The following is a 20671-nucleotide window of genomic DNA, read 5'->3' as shown; positions in this document are numbered from 1 at the left end:
AACGCTACAATTACTTTTGATAGCTATTCATACAAAAGATGCATTCAGAATCTGCTCTAGCAACATATTGCCATAAGGGTTATCAGCAAACATGTAATTTCAGGAAAAGTTAACAAGACAAAAAAAGTAATCCAGTTGTCCCAGTTGTACACTGCTTGCCTAAATCAGTCTACTTTGAAACCAATTTAATGTAACTGAGAATCTTGAAGAAATGGAGATTTTCCAGTTGGCTCTGAATACTGCTAATTAGAAGTGAATAGCAATGACCCTGTGAATCATTTCTAAGCTGTTTAAAAACTTTTTTTCACTAAAAAATTCCTCTACACCACACCAGTTGTGAATTTTATATCAGAGATACCTGGATTCCTTCTTTTATTAATAAAGAATAATTTTAAAACTCTGACTTTTCTGACAAGGATGCCACACAGTTAAAAAAAAAATTGCAACCGATCTAAATTCTGGCAGTCAATGAAAGTTGATAGAGGAATGTGAATTAAATTTTTATAAACTTAAATAATGCATTAAATGGCTATGGTTACTTGACTTAAGAATCACGAACTTGAGTACTTTGGAACATAAGGTCAGAAACTGTTTACTTAGGAATACTTTCCTTTTTCATTGTTCAATATTTAAATCCTAATTCAAAGTACTAAGGAAGGGACACTAAAATAAAGAAACAAAGTACACCGATTTAAACAGTAAAAAATGTTCTCTTATTGTGGCAAAGTGGTAGGTTTTTATTTACATAAATATTTATTTCAATGATACCTTGGACATTTCAAAAAGAACTCTGGCTTCCTGGATATAAGGGAGAAAACAATCTTCCTTAAAGGATGTCATCTCTCCCTGAGGCAGAACAAATACATTTGTTGTGCCAGTTTTACCCTGTGCTTAACATCCTACACTTCTTTTCTTCCCAGTAAGGATGTGAGGTAAAATAGGGACGCTAAAAAGATGAATAACAATGATTATTATTTTAGACACAGGTGAGTGATCTCTTCTGAGAAGTATTTACAGTCAAAACTGTTTGGGATGTTTAGCTTTTGACAAATGATAATAAATAAGTAGCAGATGACCCTGATCAGTACTTCTCAAATAAAATTTCATGGAACACTAGCATCCTATGAAATGTTAGTAGGTGCTATTTGAGAAAAGGGTGGTGTGTCAAATATTTGGGAAACTGCATATTTATCTCAGACTGTCACAAAAATGAGCTCACCTAAAGCCCTGAAAAAAACTATGTAATTTTATTTAACACAGCATTTGCAAACTATTTGATCGTGAAATTCAGTTTGTATAAAAAGATACTGTCCTTTTCCATCTCATAATCCTATGAGTCCTGGAATACTGTCCCTTAAAACACAAATAGCATGCTAAATTTACATTGGCCCTGTCTGCTTCAATCACAAAGATGAACAAAAATGATGAAGACACAAATTTCTATGAAAGCATCTCAAAAACGTGAGAGCAAAGAAATGATTTCTTTTCAGTCCATTACCTAGAAGATTTCCATTTATTTTTAATTCATTTAGGCTGTAAAAATATGTAAATTTACATGGTTGGATGTACTCTGGGTTTCATGCAAGGAAAGTGAAACAGAATTGTGCTCTATTTATAGAAACTATAACTACTGATAGCAAAAAAGATTATCCAAAAAAGAACATATAAATGGGGGAAATTATTAACATTATAATTTAATCCGTTCTGTTAATAAACTCTAAGACACTTTACAACAAAAAGATCAAGAACAGGAATCTTTCTCTGTGGAGTCAAATCCCATGTATTCTATGGGTCATGAAAAAGAAAGGGTGTTATCACCTTATACTTGAGAATCATATTACAACTGGCTGATTATTCACAATTAATGAGCTCAGGGTTAGGAGTTCAGTGGCCAGATGGGCAATTGTAATGACTTGCCTAAGTCCTAACCAATTCCACCAATCAGCATGGCAGGGGTCTCTAAACCCACCAGCAGCCTTGGCTCTGTTCCAGCAGGGGATGGCCCCCAGCCAGTGGCTTTACAGGAGCCCAGTCTTGTAAGCCTCAACTCCACGTCACTAATTTCTTGGAACCAAATCCCAACTGGTTTTCTTTTCTAGTAATAGGGTCCTCAATCTGCTACTCTGATCCATAAATCGTATTATGACTCGATGTACCATCTAGCATCCATGTTTCTCTAAACTTACTTCTTTAAGGCCTTCTAATGACCTCAGTTCCATCCCTAAAGTTCAGTTTCTTTGTCCTTCGGTCCCAGCTAGCTGATCTCACCACCTGTCTGTATTCTAACTGATGACTGTCTTTATCGTCTGTATGGTGTTATCAGCCTGCTGGGCCTTTCTAATGACAGTCCAAGCAGAATTTCACCGATCAAAATAGAACCTTCAGATACAATCTGCTCTGTCACAGCTACTTCTCTAATGTCAGTAACTTCCTTAAAGGACCGTGCTATCACCTGACTTCGTTAATAAAGGAATATTATTAAAGTCTAGTTTGGGTTTTATAGCTCTTCCTTTGTCAAGTACCCATAATTTCTCACTCAATTTTCCCTTCCAGCGCACTGTTATCTGATTAAACGTTGATCTTGTTATACCTTTCCCTCAAATCTTCAAACCCCACAGCCTGTAGGGTTAAACTCTAACATCTGTAGTCTATTAACCTTTCCAAACTTCTTTTCCATTGCTCCCATTTACCCACCATTTTCTCCAGGCATAATGAATTGACTTGATACTTGTACAAACCCTTATTTTTCCTATGGCTCCCTCCCTTTGCCTGGGCCTGCAGTATTCCCTGCCAGCCACCCAATCCCCCGCCCCTGCTCCCTGCATTTCTCCATGTTTAAATCTTACTCAACTTCAAGGCCTAGTACCTGCTGGAAATAATCTCTTTCTGGTTCAAATCTGATTCTGTATCACTCTGGTGGTCTTCAGCACTTTCTACCTTGTAATATGGTTATTTATGTACTTCTTGTATCTTCCCTATTAGTTCCTAAGATCATAAATGGCAAGACCTATACTGTTTCCATCTTTGTATTCCATAGCATCTAGCACGTAAACACGCAAATAGAAGCTGTTTAATAAATACTTTTGAATAAACTGATAAACCAAGCCTCAGTTCTATCAAGAGCTCTTTCAGAATTGCATTGAATATTACAAATAGAGGGGAAAGAGGTTTGGGTGAGAAGGAATGTGTCCTAATGACTTTTCTACAACCTCTTGGAGTCAGGGAAGCCATCTATTGCAGTAGGTTCTAAACCACTTAAAATTTGATAAAGCTGATGAATGAGTCACATGTACAACTTATTCTTAAGTGCCTACCTGTATTCTTTCTTTTACGATATCTGGAAGATGCAGTTGAAAGAATGCTAATATAAACTTAATTCCCCCATTTACAAACCAGGAAATCTTGACTATGAGTGCAAATGACTCCTCTAAATTCAGAGTCAGAAGCAGCAGTGGGATTAAAACTCACGTCTTCTGACTCCTTGTCCAGGAAGCTTTCCACTTAACAGTACTGTCTTTGATAATTGCTGCTGGAAAAAAACTCAAAGTTTCAGTACTAACAGACTATCAGCATTTTTCCCCCTTCATTAGTGGTTGCTTATTTATAATGCTTTCAAAAGTCATTCCTAAATTGGCTTGTAAGAAATCCCTATGAGCATTCTTTGCTTTTCAACTTCCTTCCTTTTTGCTCTTCTTTTCCATTTGCAGAAATTCACTTGTACAGTGCTTCAGCAACCATAGTTTGATTGATGTTACATTTTAGTTAAGCAACAGTTTCTTCTATTAATTGCTTTATAATGGTAATTACGACTAGTGGGTACAAGATATTTTCTAATTGGCTATTACTGTGAATAGCAGTTTGTTACATAATAGAAGACTGTTTAAAAAACCACAATTACAATTTTGAGATCTTTACTCTTAAAAAACAAATCTCTCTAAAGTATTTGGATAACAACACTAAAAAAAATAGACAAGACCTCTGTGATTACTTGAAGGGGAGGGGAGGATTCATCTTTCAGTTAAGGAAAAACAGGAAATGAGTACAGAGTTAGAGAAACCTGGACACTCAATTTGCATTTTCTTTCTTTTAAAATAGACACATTTAAAAGCTTTTGTTTGCTTAGCTTCCCAGTCAATGCATAAATATCAAATGTATGTAGTTTCTCAGGTATCCACTTCTTTCCCCATTGAGACAAGGAAAAAAGAAAGCATGCTCCAATTAGCTCTCGTAGGAAGTGAGCCCCACCAGCCAACACACTCAGTTGTCCCCACGGATAAGACCATGGCCCCTTCTTCCTCTGTGTCCCATACAGCATCCAACTGGCATGGTGCCAACCCAGTCAGCACTCAACCAACACCAAATGCCATCACAGTAATGCACTGTCCCAGAGAATGCGCTCATGCAAAGGTATATGGGAGAGAGTCACTGTCCTTAAGAGCTTTTAAATGTTACAAAACCAGAGACTTGAGTTGATTCCAGTTTTAATATTCTTTGATTTTTCTACAATCGTTTAAAAGCCATATCCAAACTTTCGTTGTAGTAGTAGTAGTAGCAGCAACAGTCCTAATAAAAAGGTCATATGACTTGCCCAAGGCCACACAGCTTTTAACAGCTACGTTTGAATCCAGTACATCCATTCCAAAGACTGAGCTCATACACTCTACATGTCTCTCGTGATGGATCGCCAGCATCAGCAACACTCCTCCGTATATTTTCACAGTGCTTCAAGATTTAGAGAGTGTTTTCACATACACAGCATCACTCGATCTCAGAATGACACTGGCAAGGTACTTATCAGCACCCTTCTTCTGAGGAAACAGGCTCACAGAGGTGAAATGATTTTTCCCAAGTTCACACTGCCGCTAAGCAGCAAGGTCGGATCAGATCCAGGTCTTCTGACTCCTATTCCAGTCTTTTCTTCCACACATCCTGCTTCCTCCATTTAAATATGCTACACGTGGAGAAAGCCTAATAGTATCCCACATTGTCTTATATTACTTAAAATACCTAACATTTCTCAACTGATGCCTTCCCCTCCTGATTCCCACTAATGAAGCAAAGGTTTAAGTTTTGTTTAATCCTAGAAAACTTGACTTGGTTTCTAGAGCTAAAACAGCGCTCAACCCCAGTTGGCTATCATGAAAATACATGCTACTGATCAGAAACCAAGAGATGGCAAATCTTTATGGCACTGTCACTGAAATGTCAATTCATTCAGAGTCAGATGAGTTTATCAAATAAATAAAGCAAAAATGAACCTTAACTCTGTGGAAAAGTTCTCCAAGTACACCTAATAAAAAACATTAAAGACTCAACTGTGGGAGATGGCAGTTTATTTGCATTGCTTGCCTCTACATTCCCATGGATTTCTGTTTAGAAGCAAGCTTGATTTTGCTGTATGAATCTGATCAACATCACTGTTACAGTGTTTCAAGGTAGTAGTGTGTGCAAGAGTGTGCTGTCGGGGGCAGAGGTAGTTCTTCTGTTTGATTGGGAGGTCTATGTTAACTATGTAATGAGAAGTATAAATAAATTTAGTGTCTCTATTTATCTAATTAAATCCCTCAACAGAAACTTACTCTTGAAATAAGTAACATTATTTAGAGGAAACATTAAAGTTGTAGCACTCAGAATCACCATCCGTGCCACCCCTGGCATACACGCTGAAGATGTGCCTACACCTGTGACTTAACACTCACCATTTATTGAAGACTAGGCTTGTATATCTGCCATCTCACCTAATCACTACACCAGTAGGACACATATTACCCATTTTACAGATGAGGACCCAAGGTTCAGGGGTTGATTAACTTACCTGTGGCTGGTAAATTACAAGGATTTGATCTTCAGTTGGCCTGACTTCAAAATGTACAGTCTTTTCACTATACCATATTGCCTTTCCATAGCAACATTAGTTTGAGAACATATTTATGCTTAAGGAAAGTTTGTTTCAGGCTTTACCAATGGAATTTAGTTACTATGAGATGTCATCACAATAACTATGAATAGGTTACAGGTTAAAGTCCTCTTTCACTTACCCCTTGACTTGTGAAATCAGTTTCTTCATTTGCAAATAAAAAGAGGTTACTAAGAGTATCTGCCTCAGGGATGCTGTATGATGTAAGACCTGTAAAAGCATTTGAAACAGGACCTACCACAGCTGGTACTCAACAAGTTAGCTCAACAAATTCAGTTACCCTCACCACTGCCACCATCATGTCATACTATCTCCTGCCACCATCATCATCATTATCATATTATCTCTTACACAAGCTCCTTACAACCTTTGGTCCCATGTGTTTGCTACAGGAAAATAAAAGGATGTTCTGAAGGAACAGCATTTTGTTCTCAGTGTTCTGAAGGTCACCTGAGCTTCTTGCTGACTTTTGAGTGTTGGTGTGGGGTGGAGGCTGGACATGAGGGTGATACTGTGTAGGGATGGGAAAGGAGATGGAAGATAATAAAAAAGACTTTCAGAGCACATAGTTGCAGTGGTAGTAGGTAGCACCAACAGACACTCTGACAACCCCCAAATTCCAGGAATTCATTGGCAGCATAAGCCGTTACCACCTACACATTCCTAAGCTCACCCTGGGTTAAACACGGTCCAGAAATTCAGATTGCTTCCTAAGTGAGTACAGAATCAGAGAGCAGGCACTTTTATTGTTCAAATAGGCATATTTTTACATCAAAAGCAACTAATACTTACTGAGGTCCAACTGTACAACAGGAAATATGCTGGCTTTCACAAATACATAACTCAATGAAATAATCACAGTAACTGCATGGTAGGTATTATATCTATATTTTCATAAAGGTGCCAGTACATACAACTAAGCAATGTTACACAGCTACTAGTTATTAGAATCAAAACTTAAATACTTTTTTTCCAAAGTAAGGTCTAGCCCACTTTCCACTGTCATGCTAAATATGTGAGACTGACTTAATGCTGGTCTGTGGAAATAGTATAACAGCCTGTGGAAATCTGGAAAATAGCTATAAAGATGATGAAACCCAGATTGCAAGGTCTATGTGGCAAGCCAATAGACTACAGGTTCAAAGTTAAAAAAGCCAGATCTGAAGTATTCTTTTTAAAAATCAAATCATTACTAAACAATATTAAAACTTCATTAAAAAAGAAGACTGGAAAACTATGCTAAAATGTTAACTATGATTACATCTGGCAGAGTATCATCTTCCCTGTAATACTCTGCATTTTCCACTTGGAATGCAAACTTTCCCAAAGATAAAACATCCACCCAGTTTTTATTCTACTTCAATTTCCTCTGCTTAACGTAGCTCTATTCTAAGTACTCTGAACAATTTAAAACAGATTCTAACTGTTAAACTATTATAGAGTGCTTACTACTTGTTGCTCTGTCAAGCACTGGATGTACAGAAGTAAAATAAGAAAATGCTTGCCTTCCAGTTCATAGTCTATGGGATAGACAAAGTTGGGAAATAACTACAGTCTAGTGTGGTAAGGGTGACAATGGAGATACAGGAAGGGAACTGGGGTGACTAAGACCGAGTTAGAAAAGTAGACTAGAACCTTAAATGCCACACTGAGAATTTGGACCTAATTATACACACATTAGAGTGAACCTTCACTGAACCTCTAATGTGAAGAACCACAAGCATCATTTTGGACTGTTCAGGATGTGGATTGAGGAGGGAAAATCCAGAGTGAGACAGATCAATAGGAAAGTTTTGCAATTGTCCAGCCTAAAATTCAGTCTGGTCAAACATTTGTTAAACGTTGACAGTGTACCAAGAACAAGGCCAGGCAGACAAAAACAAATATGACAGGGGGAGAGTCCTTCAGGGTGCAATCTTGGGGTGGTGGGTACTGGACAGATAGGGCAGTGACAGACGGTGGTGGTGAGGGTTGGAAATAGATGGCAGTAGAGATGAAGAGAAGGAACAGACAGAAAAGATATTAAAGGCACAGAAAATTAAAATTTTTGTATTGGATTAAACTCAGGACCCCGGCGCAAGATAGGAATCAAGGCTGTTTCCTAGGTTTTGAGGTTGGATTTGATGCCATTGAGTGAAACAGGGAATGCAAGAATAAGTTGACAATACCTGCTATCTTCCATTTCTTTGAGACATTACAAATGAGCTAATAAGGTCTTCAGAGGAAAAGAACTATAAATCCCAATTAACATTATCATGATCTACTGGGCACGCATTTGGACAGAAAAAAGTTGACTCTGTCAGCATATTATAATTTGGAGAAAGAGGTGAATATTGTCAGGAGAAATCATCTCAATCACAAAACCTCCTAAAGGCACTGTCAATTAATAAACCACGGATGTGTCATTTTACTGACATCTAACTCAAAACAGCAAAAGAACAAACCCTTCCCCCGACACAGTGTAAGAGATGTTGAGTTTATTTACTATCTGTTCTTAATTTCAGAGGCCAGTACGAAATCCTAGTTACTGTTCATACATGGAAAGGAAAGCAGTGTTGTGAAAGACTTGAACTGAGATCTAATCAGTTTAGGGACTTTCCTGGAGAGGGTTGGAGCTGTAGAAAGCTTGGCAACACAGTGCTCTCAGGAAGGTGCTGTACCTGCCTGCCTACCATTCAGGAGCTCCTTACAGCAGAGATCAAGTAGAACTGCAAGAATTTCTGTAAATTGACTCCACTGTGCCCTCTGTCCCAGGATATTAAGCACACAGATTGACATTTTAATTAGAACTGAAGGGAAACCTCTCAAAAGACAGTTTTCTAGAAATCAAGATAGCCTCCGATTTTACAAAGACAGGCTAATTTAAGCAGTTGTTTAACAAAAAATACGAATATGCTTTTATATTGTTACCTTCATCTTAAATTTGTATCACCTAACAAGCACTGAAAATAGTTGGATAAAGTCATAGAATGATACATTGATTATATGAAGGGGGATATTCAATTACAACTTTTCCTGCTAACATATAAGCCAACCATTAAACTCTCCCACTGACAGCTATAAATAAGAGAAAATAGAGCTGCTCAGTTCTTTTGAAAACAAATTGGGCCCTAAAATGAAGCTTTCTATCGGTTACTCAATTCAATCCAACCATTACTGAAGCACTGGTCCTGAATTAATGTTTTCCTCAAAGTTGGTAAGGCCAGGGGGAGGTAGGCCACTCTTATATTCTATGGCACTGGTGGGAATGTGTGCCGATACATTTTAAGAGGAAAATCTGGCATATATAAAAAATTTTAAAGCAACTGCCCTAGCGGTTCCTCCTCAAGAAATACACAATCAGTGGGCAAGAATATGTATATAAAGCTCTTCACCGAAATATTACTACAAAACTAAAGTCAACCTAAATGTTCACTAATAGATAAATGGTTAAAGTGTGGCACATCCATTTTATGGAATACAATGGACACATCTTCAAGAAGAATAAAGCAGCAAATGTACTAATACCGAAGACTGACCATGACAGACCACTGAGAGAAAGAAGGGTACAGATCTTTAAGTTTACACAGAATGATTTCTGATAAAAAAAAAATCAAAACCATATAAATGTGTGTTATACAGGAGTATGCTAGAAACCCTTAGAACTTAGAGAGTGGGGCTAGGTGGAGGAGGAACTTTCAGGTTTCACTTTATACACCTCTGAATGTTTTAAATATTTATAATGAAACTTTTATCACTTAAAAATAACCAATGATTTTTAAATGTTTACAATGCTTTTGAAAAGCATGCCCAATTTTCTTAGTTATCAGTTAATTTGTGAGATAAATTCACCAAATATTTCATCTTCAGATCTTAAACTAGTAGCTCTCTGGAAAAATTTCCAAAATCTGGAAAACCTTACAGTCCATTATCAGATAAGAGTTAGTCAAATGTATGGCCAACCAAAACAAGTATCAAGGGAACACAATAATTAACTGTTTAGTGTGTTGATAAAATTTAATTCAGGAGCCTACCAAAGATTTACATCTTTGACAGAGGAATTGAAATGAATTAATTTTACAGGTAGAGCGTTCCACTGATGGGAAAGTGGGAAGAAACTGCACATATTTCTGTGGGCTGAGATAAAAACTTGAGACTGAATGTCGGCTTAACGGTGAAAGCAAAAAAAAATTGAGAGAAGGAAACAAAAACCCGAGTAGGAACCGAAAACCAAATTCAAGCCCCGGAACTTATCCATCAGAAAAAAGACAACTTACTGTGCTAAATTACGACCCAAAAACAAAAGCAGAGAATTGGAGGGGACAGACTAAAGGATAAATGAATAAAGCTGGGATTCCTAAAGACAAAGTTTTGGTCTGTGACTTTTACGGTGAAAAACAGAACAGATCACCACTTGAAAGTCAAGCAAAGTCAAAGGTGCTGTGATGACTGTTCATCACTCCTTTCATTTCTCTGAAATCAAGAGTACAAGTGACCATTCTCTTTCCTCTTTCTCTAAGGACCCTGCACAGGAGGATCTTCCGGGCTCCAATTCTGGAGAACACCGACAGCAATCAATGAGCGGCTAGGGGAGGCTGTGAGACACGCACAGTTACCCTTCAGGGGCCGCTCCAGCCAGTAGCCGGGCAAATCTGTAGAGAGCAGTGACCACCTTGCGACCTGAAAACCTCCGAAAACCAGATAAAATACATCTTCCGAGACAAATCAAGCAAACCTAAGCGGAGGCGGGGGACTGGTGAGGAAAAGCAAGGAAAAAGAGGTGTTTGCTAATGCCAAGGTTATAATCACACGCGCTCACCTGACCCACACCCATTCAGCAGTGAGCGTAAAGCCTGGCGCTTGAAAGCGGAAGGGAGAAGCCCAGGGAGATTCCCTGGCTGTGGGGAAGGCGATTTCACCTAATTTTCTCCGCCCTCTCAGGATCGCCTCTGCGAGGTAGCCGCCCCTAACTCCAGCCTGCTCCCGCCCGTGTTCCCCCTCGCGCCCAGGTGGCCGCAGAGCCGGCGTGCTCCGGGGCTCAGCCCAGCGGCCGGCTGCTCTCCTAGCGGGGGAAAGGAAGGAAAGTCCCCTACACCGCAGGGGCAAGAACTCACCCTCATCACGAAAAACTCTAGCTCTGCCGCAGAAACCACTACGGTCCTCCTCCCCTTTGACAGCAGCCCCCGGGGTCTTAAATGCAGCCATTACGCGGCTCAAGAGAAAGGGGACGGTCGCAGGGCGAGAATGGGGCAGACAAGCACCAATGGAAACGCGGCTCCAGGCGAACTTCCTATCAGTGCAGCGTTTTCTCCACGCCCACGCCGCGCCGTCACGCTCCTGGCCAAAAGGACACGGCAAGCGGACCCTTATTCCCGCCCCTTGCCGCTAATGCCACGCCCCTTCCCGGGATAAAGGCCGGGAACTACAATTCCCGGCGTGCTGTGGAGGCGCTGGGAAGGCAGGGCTGGAAGAGGCGCGGGCGGGCGGGGGTGCACCCGAGAGTGCCCCGGCGTGTTAGTTCAGTGAATCAGAACAATGACTGCGCCGCCGGGTCCTCGGGAGCGCCTCGGAGGACTGTGAGCAACCACCGCCGGGAGAGGGGCGGGCGGCGCAGTCTCCGCCGCGCGGTGTCAACGCCAGGATCAGGATCCTTCAGCGCAGACCCTGCCCAGCGCCCGCAGCCCCGCGGAGCCGCTGAGCTCCAGGCTGCAGCCGCGACTCCGGTGTTGTGCATTGTTGTGAGCCGGAGAAGGGGTGCGTGGATTACAAAGCCTGAAGACCGCGGAGTCCCTTTTAGCCATGTGGATACCTACGGAGCACGAGAAATACGGCGTGGGTGAGTCTCCGCGGAGCGAACTTTTATTCTGCTCTGGCTGGAGCGGGTGCGCATTTCGTGTCCTTGCCCCCGCGCCCCTCTCACTCAGCTCGGCTGGAAATGCCTAATGCTGCCCAGGGCTTTGCCGAGCCAGCCCGGGGCAGAGAGGTGCGCGCCGCGTCGCCTGCCCGGGTCTCACCCGGCTGGGTCTCCTGGAGCGCCGGGACGGCTGGCGGAGTGTGCGATCCAGCCCGCCCGCTCCGGCCTCTCTGCCTGCGGAGTTTGGAGTGGTGACGGTGTGTGTGTGCGCGCGTGTGTGTGTGTGCGTGCGTGTGTGTGCGTGTGTCAAGTTGGAAGAGGAGGGTGAACGGCGTTCCTCTCCCTTCTCCCTCTTCCTCAGAGCTGCGGGAGACGGCAGTGGGCTGCAGCGATTTCTCAGGGTGGGGATGGAGACAACAACAACCGCGCTCAGAGAACATCTCCCAAACAGAAGGGAGGCGCAGAACCTTTCCTCTGGCTCGGATCAACATTCCCGGAGTGCGTAATGTGGCACAGTCCTCGAAAAGAGCCGCTCTGACAGACCGAGCCTAGTGCGAGCCTTGTCCTTCCCTCCCATACAGGGTTTACGGGGTGTGTGTGTTGGAGGTCGGGGGATTGGTAAATTTCAACATCTGCACCGCTTGGCTCTCTTGTTTTAGGCAAGGAACGGGTATTTCAGAAGTGTTTTTTTACTTCTGGCTTCCCTTGTGGCTGGGGGTGAGGGTGGCTGTGGAGTGATGTTGGTGAGGGGGATCTGCAAGCCTGGGTCTTCGAGGCAGGGAGCCAGCTTTTAGGAAAGCACTATCTTGACGGAGGCATTCGGAGAAAAATGAATAGGGTAGCGCTCGCTGTTGTGTGCAAAGGTGAACAACAAAGGACATTAATGTTGACTGATGAATACAGGAGTCTCCCTTCCTTTCCCTCCTCCCGTTTCAGACCGATTACAATTCCCATTTTTGTTGTTTGATTTCAGCTGTGTTGTCCCTGGACGGTTACTCCTTTTAGGTTTGTGACTATTAAGAAGCCAGGCTCTCTGACAATCCTGCAGCGACCAAATGCAATTATAACCTCCCAGAAGGTCTAAGAGAGAAAAAGCATTATGGATCTTACTAACACTCTATTCCTATAATGCCCTGAACTGCCCATTGGTGTACTTTTTTGGGGGGGGAGGGTTCAGACACGTACAGATATCTGCTTACACTTTAAATTAATTTTCCTGCAATTAAAAAGATCTGGAAAGCCTTTCCTGAGAATCATAGTCACAAGGGATTTGTTTTCAACTTCTCCTGGAGACAGGACTTTGGAGTCCACTGGAAGGACTGTAGGATTAAACAGAGGCAACCCATATTTTACGTTACCTTCTCTGGATCTTGACTTGTGAGCAAGACAATAGTTTGTCCTGGACCCACCTTTCAGAACGGCTTTCAGTTTTCACTCTTGTAAAAGTCTGAGCAAAGCCTTTGCCAGGCACTTAACTGTCAAGGAGGAGATGCTGGGTGATTTTGTTTTCCTTATCTTCACTCTCCTCTTTTTTGGGTAGATCAACCCACGATAGGGAAAAGACTGCCTTTGGTGCACTGGTGAATAACCGGAGGGCATCGCCTCCCTGCTGGATTTAACACTCAGTGCAGGAAGTGCAGACCCATCCAGGCAACTCTGTCTCGCTTGGAATCAATCCCAGATGTTGCTTTCTTCCAAGTGTTAAATTATACAGATTATGAATGGGATTTATTTTCTTGATTTCTTTATGTGCCAGGTCACAGCTGGGGTTCTGGTATCGATTAGTTTTTTCTCTCCCCTTTCTTTACAAGCTGTGGGCAGAGGCTTAAAAATCACTCTGGGATTTCCTGGAATGGCAAACCGGATATTATCAGTCAGTGTTTTGGGCTGCAGCAGACACCTTGGTTTTGGCTTGGTGTGATTTGATCGCGGAGTGTGTGTGTGTGTGTGTGTGTGTGTGTGTGTGTGTGTGTGTGGTGAGGTGGAAGGGTCTGTACGCATTTGGGAAAAGGAGGTTGAGTAAAAGGTGAGAACAGAGAGGGGTATTCTGCCCAGAATTATTGCTGCTGTGCTCATTTATACAATATTACACATATAGGAATGCAAATCATCTTTGATTAATTTTTGTGCATTTGGCTTGTGGAGTGTGAAACAGTTTTTTAGAATCCATCTCTTAGACTTTTGTGTGTGTGTGTATGTGTGTGTTGTAAAAATTTTGTTAGGATACTTATGTGTGGACTATTTCTCACCATGGAGAGCACTATTTGTAGCTGCCTATGCTGTAAGGTTTTTTGGTTTTTTTTTTAACCTTGATTAGTGTATGTGCTTTTCTCAACTAATCCTCATACACACTAAAAAAAAATACTTTATGGTCACGTGTTTGGCTAATATCAGGTGTAGTAGTAATTCAGTTTCCTCATTTTTTGAAATCAATCAGCCTTTGTAACTTGGAGTACCTAAGGTTTCAGTATAAATCACTTATTTCTGCAATGACACTTATTTATCACCGTGTATATATGGAATAATTGTGTCTTTATATGCTTACGCTTTAATTTCAAGCAACATACTATAAACATGGATAAAAGTTATTAAATTTTATACCTGTAGTGAGATGTATCAGAGATAAAGATGGTAACCATCTAATGCGTGGGCGCATCTCTTCTATTTAATCAGTGAATTACCTTAAAACGATGTATACTCAAGCATATACCTAAGCCTTCTAGTTCAAGGGAATTAGTTGTAGTGATAAAGCTGCAAACCTGAGGAATAGGGAACTTTATTCCTTTAAAAACATGTTAGTAGGCACAATCATAGGCATATTTTATATCTTGGGAGATTCTGGTTAGCTCTTGATCCTAATCCAGACACTTCTGCTAGCTGGGTGATGTTACGTAGGTCACTTAACCTCTCTGGGTACCAGCCTCTGTATCAAATAATATCTAAGGTTCTTCCCAATGCTAGTTCTGTGGAGCTTTTCCAACCAAATGTGTCCTTTGGAAGGGAAAACATCTCCATTGTTTAGAGGTTGCTATGAGAGAGACACTTTTGCGGTTTATGTATGCCACATGGCTTTAAACAGAGATCACAGGTAAGCAAAAGATGCCTGGCAAGCTGCCAGATATGAGGTGCTACTTGCTTACTTTCTCAATCTGTTTAATTCCCTTTCTCCAGCAGGAGCTCCATGGACAGTGACTAAAGCTTTCCATCTCCCCCTCACAAATTTACTCACGATCATATCTGTCTTCTGCACTCCCTCATCTGTCAGCCTCCCCTCCCCTCTAAAGTGGTGGCAGTTATTCACAGGGAAAGTTAAGAGAATTGCAGATACATTTCTCCATTAATTTGTTCAACAGTCATTTATGCACAGTGTTTCCAGGTGAGCCAGTGCGTCTTCCTAAGACTATAGCTCTCAAACCCAGCCAGGTGATTTACATGCATGAGCTGGGTTGAGCTTGGCCAGAAAAATATGGACTGGATTGATCAGTGCAAAAAATATCCATGAGCCTTCCTAGAAACAAAACTCAGAACAAGCTGATTTGAAGATCACAGGTGTCATTTTGGGAATGAATTATTATAATACTAGTATTACTAAGACCTCACAGATGTTTCTGTCCTCCATATCTCTTGAAGTGTTTTTTTTAAAATTTATCCAGATAGGAATCATGTTCCTTTTGAAAGCTTCCCCTATTTTAGGGAAAGTGGCACCTTCTCTTATTTATGCAAGCTCTTCCGAGTGGCCTTCCTTTCAGAAGGGCTCTGTTACGGTCGCTGTGTGGGAGAGAATTAGGAGGGAGTGGACCTTTCCTCTTAGCTGTTTGCAGTTTCCTAACTAACAGTTTCTTAAAGTGCTTACTGCTTGTGGTACCATGGTGTGTCCAGATAACATGAGTAGCCAAATACTGTCATGCTTCTTGGAATTGTTTGTGGCATTTCGAACCTGGCACAGGATTCTACACTTTAACTGGAAAGAGAAGAGGAGTGATTTATATTGCCAAGTAAAGTACCGTTAAAGGGCTGTGCAGATAGTGGGATGGCACGTGATGTCCTTGATCTGTCCTCCTGTGGGAAAAGCCTGTGAAGATAGTTCCCTCTTTTGGTCATTCCCCTTAGGGAGGATGCTTTCACAGGGTCCCACAGTAACCTAGAGATGCTGCCTTTCCTCTCTCTTCTTTTATTTTACCAGAGGTTGTTTACAGTGGGTATAAAAAGAAAATTATAAAATTTTCAAGAAGCATTAGGTTTTTCTGTCTTTAGCTCTACTCCTTACCAAAAAAGAGAAATAGATTTTCAGAATCATCTTTGGTACAGTATGTCCATGCTCCTAGCAAAACTTTATACTCCTGGCATATATGTCAGAGCAAAGGAAACCCAATCAAAATGCTGTAACTATAACATATTTATTCACTGTTTTATAGTTAAAAAATGTTTTGTGTGGAATTCCTCTGAAGTGAAATGATAGTTACTATTTAAGAGATGAGGAAACAACTTCATAGACTTTAAATGACTTACTCTACATAAGCGTCATTTAATCTTATTTGGCTCTGATCAGTATTAAGAAATACATTTAATTCCCTGACCCTTAGTATAAACACAAACACCCCATTACCACCACCTCCCATGCCACCACACGCATATAGTTGAATCTGAGACTTGTCCACACTGTGTATGATATACACTAATTTCTATTCTTTTTCATTGAAAAAAATACTGGTCACTAAATTGACTTAATGACTTATTAATGGGTCCTGACACACAGTTTGAAAAACACTGCCTTAGCTGCCGCATTAGTTCTACAGGCTAGACTGGAACTCACACCCTGTTGAGTTTCTAGTTTCGTGATACTGGCATGGAGTCGAGTTTTTTGTGTGTGTGACAATCAGATATTTTGTTTATTCTGTCTTTTAACATTATATTTCTCTTTAAAAATGGAGCAAATATTCAGAGTCATCATTTAACATTGCATAAATTGTCTCTTTAAGTTTATACACTTCTTCCTACTGGGGCCTTTTTGACAAGGATTGGGATCAATTGCATAGTGACTTATTTTGAGCTCTTCTATATAATCTTTGATAAAACTCTGGCCATGATAACAGAGAATACAGATATTAAGTCCGTTGAGATATATTGCTAATTTTAGGATTACCATCTATTGTCCTCTCCTACCTTTTTTTTCATGTTGCTGATCACTGTTAGAAGAAACAAGGCAGTTTATATAATTCACTTTCTTTCTTTCTTTCTTTTTTTTTTTTTTTTACATAGGCAGGCACTGGGAATCGAACCCAGGTCCTCTGGCATGGCAGGCAAGCATTCTTGCCTGCTGAGCCACTAATTCACTTTCTTATAAATTGAACTGGCTTGCTTATTTGGCCAATGTTTAAGACTAAAGAATAAAGAAGTTCCCTAATTCTCTCTTCATTTAAGCAGTTTAAATTCACTTAAGGAACAACTAACTTTCCATTCTCTAGTGTGTTAAAAAAAGTAATAAGGCATGCTAAAATATTATTAGATACCTATTAAGTACATACCTTTCACCAAAAAGTGTTACTGCCCTTTGTACAAAGTTGCATTAAAACTGATATGTAATATACCCTGCTAGCTGTATTGAAAATTGGAATGATCCTTATGGAAACTAATCTATATGATAACATATGTGGAGCCTTTGCTACGGACCAGGCAAAGTTCTAAGAGCCTGTCATGAATTGCCATTTAATCCTCATGGCAACCCAACGAGGGAATATTCACTCACATTTTAAAGGAAACTGAAACAAAGAGAGGTTAAGTAACTTGTCTAAAGTCACAGAGTGAATAGTATATCTATGATTTAAACACAGGAAGTCTTGCACAGAGTCTGCCCTCTTGCCACCATGCCGTATTGCCTAATATGACAGTCACAGCTGGAATTTAGATCAGTAATCCTACTCCTCAAAGTTTACATGAAAAGAAAAAAACAGTGGAAACAAAATGCTTCATACACAGTTATTCATTTCCATGCTGTCTGCAAAACAATAAATTTGCCCTATACAGAAATAGTTAGTTTTGTTTATCAGTACATCAGAGTATTATGCAACTAATTTCATATATGACGGTATTTCTAAAATATATTCCAAATACCTGTTAGGTGAAAAAATGAAAATAACGTCAAAGAAATCAAGTGTATAGACTATGATTGCAGCTATGTAATAATATGTAGCATGTAGATGAAAGCACAGTTAACACACAGATGTGAATGATCTTTTATTAGTGTATGGAGGTTATCAGCAAATTCTTTTATAAAAATTATTCTTGATTGGAAATATTAAAGCATAGATGTTGTTGCTTATGAAGGGGGTTGGCATAAAAATGAGTGAAGAGAGGTTATTGCAGTAACTGAAGTGAAACATAAGCAACTGAACTAGGTGAATGTTCTTTGCATCATGAAAAATGGATGGCTGTGAGATATATTTAGGAGATGGGAGCAAATGGCTTGGTAATTGGATGTGAGGAGTTAGGAAAAGGAAGTAGTTTAGGACGTCTTCCTGGTTTCTGGCTTGAGCAACTGTATGGTTACAAATGCCATTTAACAAAAGAGAAATATTTTGTTGACAGGGACAGGTTTATGGTATAAGATTAAAAGTTTTGTTTGACTACCTTGAATTTACTGTACCTATAAGACATTTAGGTGGGGGCATGTAGTAGAAAGTGGCTGTGGAACAAAGGAGAGAGGTTCTGGGTTGAGCCATTTGGTTTGTGTGTGATGATAACTGAAATGAATCAACTGGATCAGACTTTCTTAATTGTATTAACTTTGATCATGTAGCCTGTCTGTCTTTTCTAAGTTTTAAACTGGCACACCCTACATTTTTAAAGAGCAAACATATTGAAGCATTTTATTAATATGGGTACTGGGGACTCATAATAAATATTAGCTGTCCATGTACAATTCGTACTAAACTAAATTTATGGTCTTTTTTTTTGCAGCCCACTAGTGTATTGCCTGACTAAGGCATTAGTTATTCCTATTTCTGTGACAGTTTTCTTCCAAACAAATATCTCATGCTAGATTATGCATGTTTGTGAGACTTCCCCAACAGAATGTGAAACACAGAATGCACGAATGCTATTTCAATAAACAAGATTTGTATGCCTCTTAAATGGCATATAAGTATATAAATACATCCCCAAATGAGAAAATGCTCAAATATCCAAAGGAAAATATTTGTACATATAGACATATTGTGGTAAATATGTAATACTTCCTAAGAACCACAAGGTCAAGTTTACAGTTCTCAAAGTTATATCATTACACTGCTGAAAAATAAGCAGTGTATCCTAGCTTAAGATGGCATTAGGCCATCTTCTCCTAATGTAGGCTTTCATAACTTTCCACTGAAATACCAGTGAATACAGAGGAGGAGGCAAACATGAATGATGCTAAAAATTAAGTCTAACACAAAGCCTCTTGCCAAAATCTGGGAGGAATGTCCCCAAAGTAGATGGAATTGGGTTAAGAAAGCCAGTTGGTGGCTTCTCTCTGCTTCCCCTCCTTGAGCAGAGTCACTTCAATGACCTGAAAGATGATGTGGTCCTTTGAGATGGTATGTACCCCAGAAAAGCATGTACTTAAAGTTAATCCATACCTCTGGGTATGGACCCATTGTAAGTAGGATCTTTTGATGAGGCTACTTCAGTTAAGGTGTGACCCACTTCATTCAGGATGAGTCTTAACCCTCTTCCTAGATTCTTTTTTAAATGGATAACTACAGGGAGAGAAAAAAAGCTGTGTAAGTAAGAAGCTGAAAGCAATGAAACCTGGAAGTGAAGAGAGAGACCAACAGACACCACCATGTGCCTTTCTGTGTGGCAGTGGAACCAAGGATCACCAGTAGCTGGTCTTCAGAAAGAAAGCATCACCTTGGTGATGCCTTGATTTGAATGTTTTCATGGCTTTAAATTGAAGGCTCATGCATTCCCAGTATTAAAAACCCAACCCATTTCATGGTATCTCCTTTAAACAGCCTTGCAAACAAAACAGGTGGCAAGAAGATCCATTGTATCTTCCCCATTTTCTATCTCTAGCTCTAGAGACCGGGTCAGAATATTCAGCTTGGGATGAGTCTTTTACTGCCTGAGGTATACATGGTCCTTCCTTTTTCACCCCATCTTTATAATTCTGTTGAGAAATGACCACTTCCAGAAACAACCAGGAAAGAAAGGTGGTGGAAAGGAGTCTATGGAAGATGCTACCTTGCCTTTGGGATATGAACTGCAGTCTTCAAAAGAAAAGAGATTTTGAGGTGCCCTTGAAATACTGCAGTGGCAGTGTTGTAGTTTTTCTTGTAGTCTGTTGTGACAGAGAAACAAGCAGTGGGATCAGAGATGATCTCATCTGAATTGCCCAAAAACTATGGTACATGTTGACCTATGGTACATGTTGACCTATGGTACATGTTAAACTATGGTACAAGCTCAGTGGGAGCTTGGCTGAAATGTGTGCACACCAACCAACCTTTGGATAAAGACCTGAAAGTAGTATTGAAGCCACACATTTGTTTTCAGCCCCATACCTTTGTTTTAACACTGCAGGAGGGTTCAGGATCCAAGTTGCATTAGTTAGTGATCACATTTGCATTCCTATGGAAGAAGGAAAGCAACTAAATCCGGAAATAAGCTTCTGTCACTTGGTAATGAAGGAAAACATGGTGGTTTCTCAGCTGAGAAGGGCAGAAGGAGAGCATGACATTCACCTAGTAGACTTTTTAAACTACCATCTACGTGTATTTATTTTCTACCTCATTCATGACCCAAGTGATTGTATCAGAAAGAAAAAGGTCTTGGAATGTGGTTGGCAGGAACTCTTCTGAATATGGCATTTGAAAATCTTCCTGGGGAATGTGATAATCATTCCTCCCCCCCAGGTTGTGAATGATTCTGTAAACCAAGCA

The 20671-nt window shown here is 40.3% G+C and overlaps 2 protein-coding genes across 6 annotated transcripts in view; one reads left to right on the top strand and one right to left on the bottom strand.

Annotated features, from left to right (window-relative positions):
- ZNF277 (zinc finger protein 277) overlaps positions 1-11160 on the bottom strand; it is a 143882-nt gene extending 132722 nt beyond the window's left edge. For 2 of the 3 annotated variants that reach the window (XM_077170180.1, XM_077170351.1), the window contains exon 1: positions 11011-11114. In XM_077170180.1, coding sequence (XP_077026295.1) covers positions 11011-11016 — 6 coding nt within the window. In that variant the 5' untranslated portion in view covers positions 11017-11114. Of the gene's footprint in view, positions 1-11010 lie in introns of all 3 variants that reach the window. The other variant, XM_077170267.1, reaches the window with a different exon arrangement.
- A 190-nt stretch (positions 11161-11350) lies between these two features.
- The window catches only part of DOCK4 (dedicator of cytokinesis 4), a 468183-nt gene continuing 458862 nt past the window's right edge, over positions 11351-20671 (top strand). For all 3 annotated transcript variants that reach the window (XM_077169893.1, XM_077169973.1, XM_077169724.1), the window contains exon 1: positions 11351-11732. In XM_077169893.1, the coding sequence (XP_077026008.1) occupies positions 11696-11732 (37 nt within the window). In that variant the 5' untranslated portion in view covers positions 11351-11695. The remainder of the gene's footprint in view (positions 11733-20671) is intronic.

Source organism: Tamandua tetradactyla, chromosome 1 (genome assembly GCF_023851605.1).
Source record: "Tamandua tetradactyla isolate mTamTet1 chromosome 1, mTamTet1.pri, whole genome shotgun sequence".
Lineage (NCBI taxonomy): Eukaryota > Metazoa > Chordata > Mammalia > Pilosa > Myrmecophagidae > Tamandua > Tamandua tetradactyla.
This window is presented reverse-complemented; position numbering and strand designations above follow the sequence as displayed.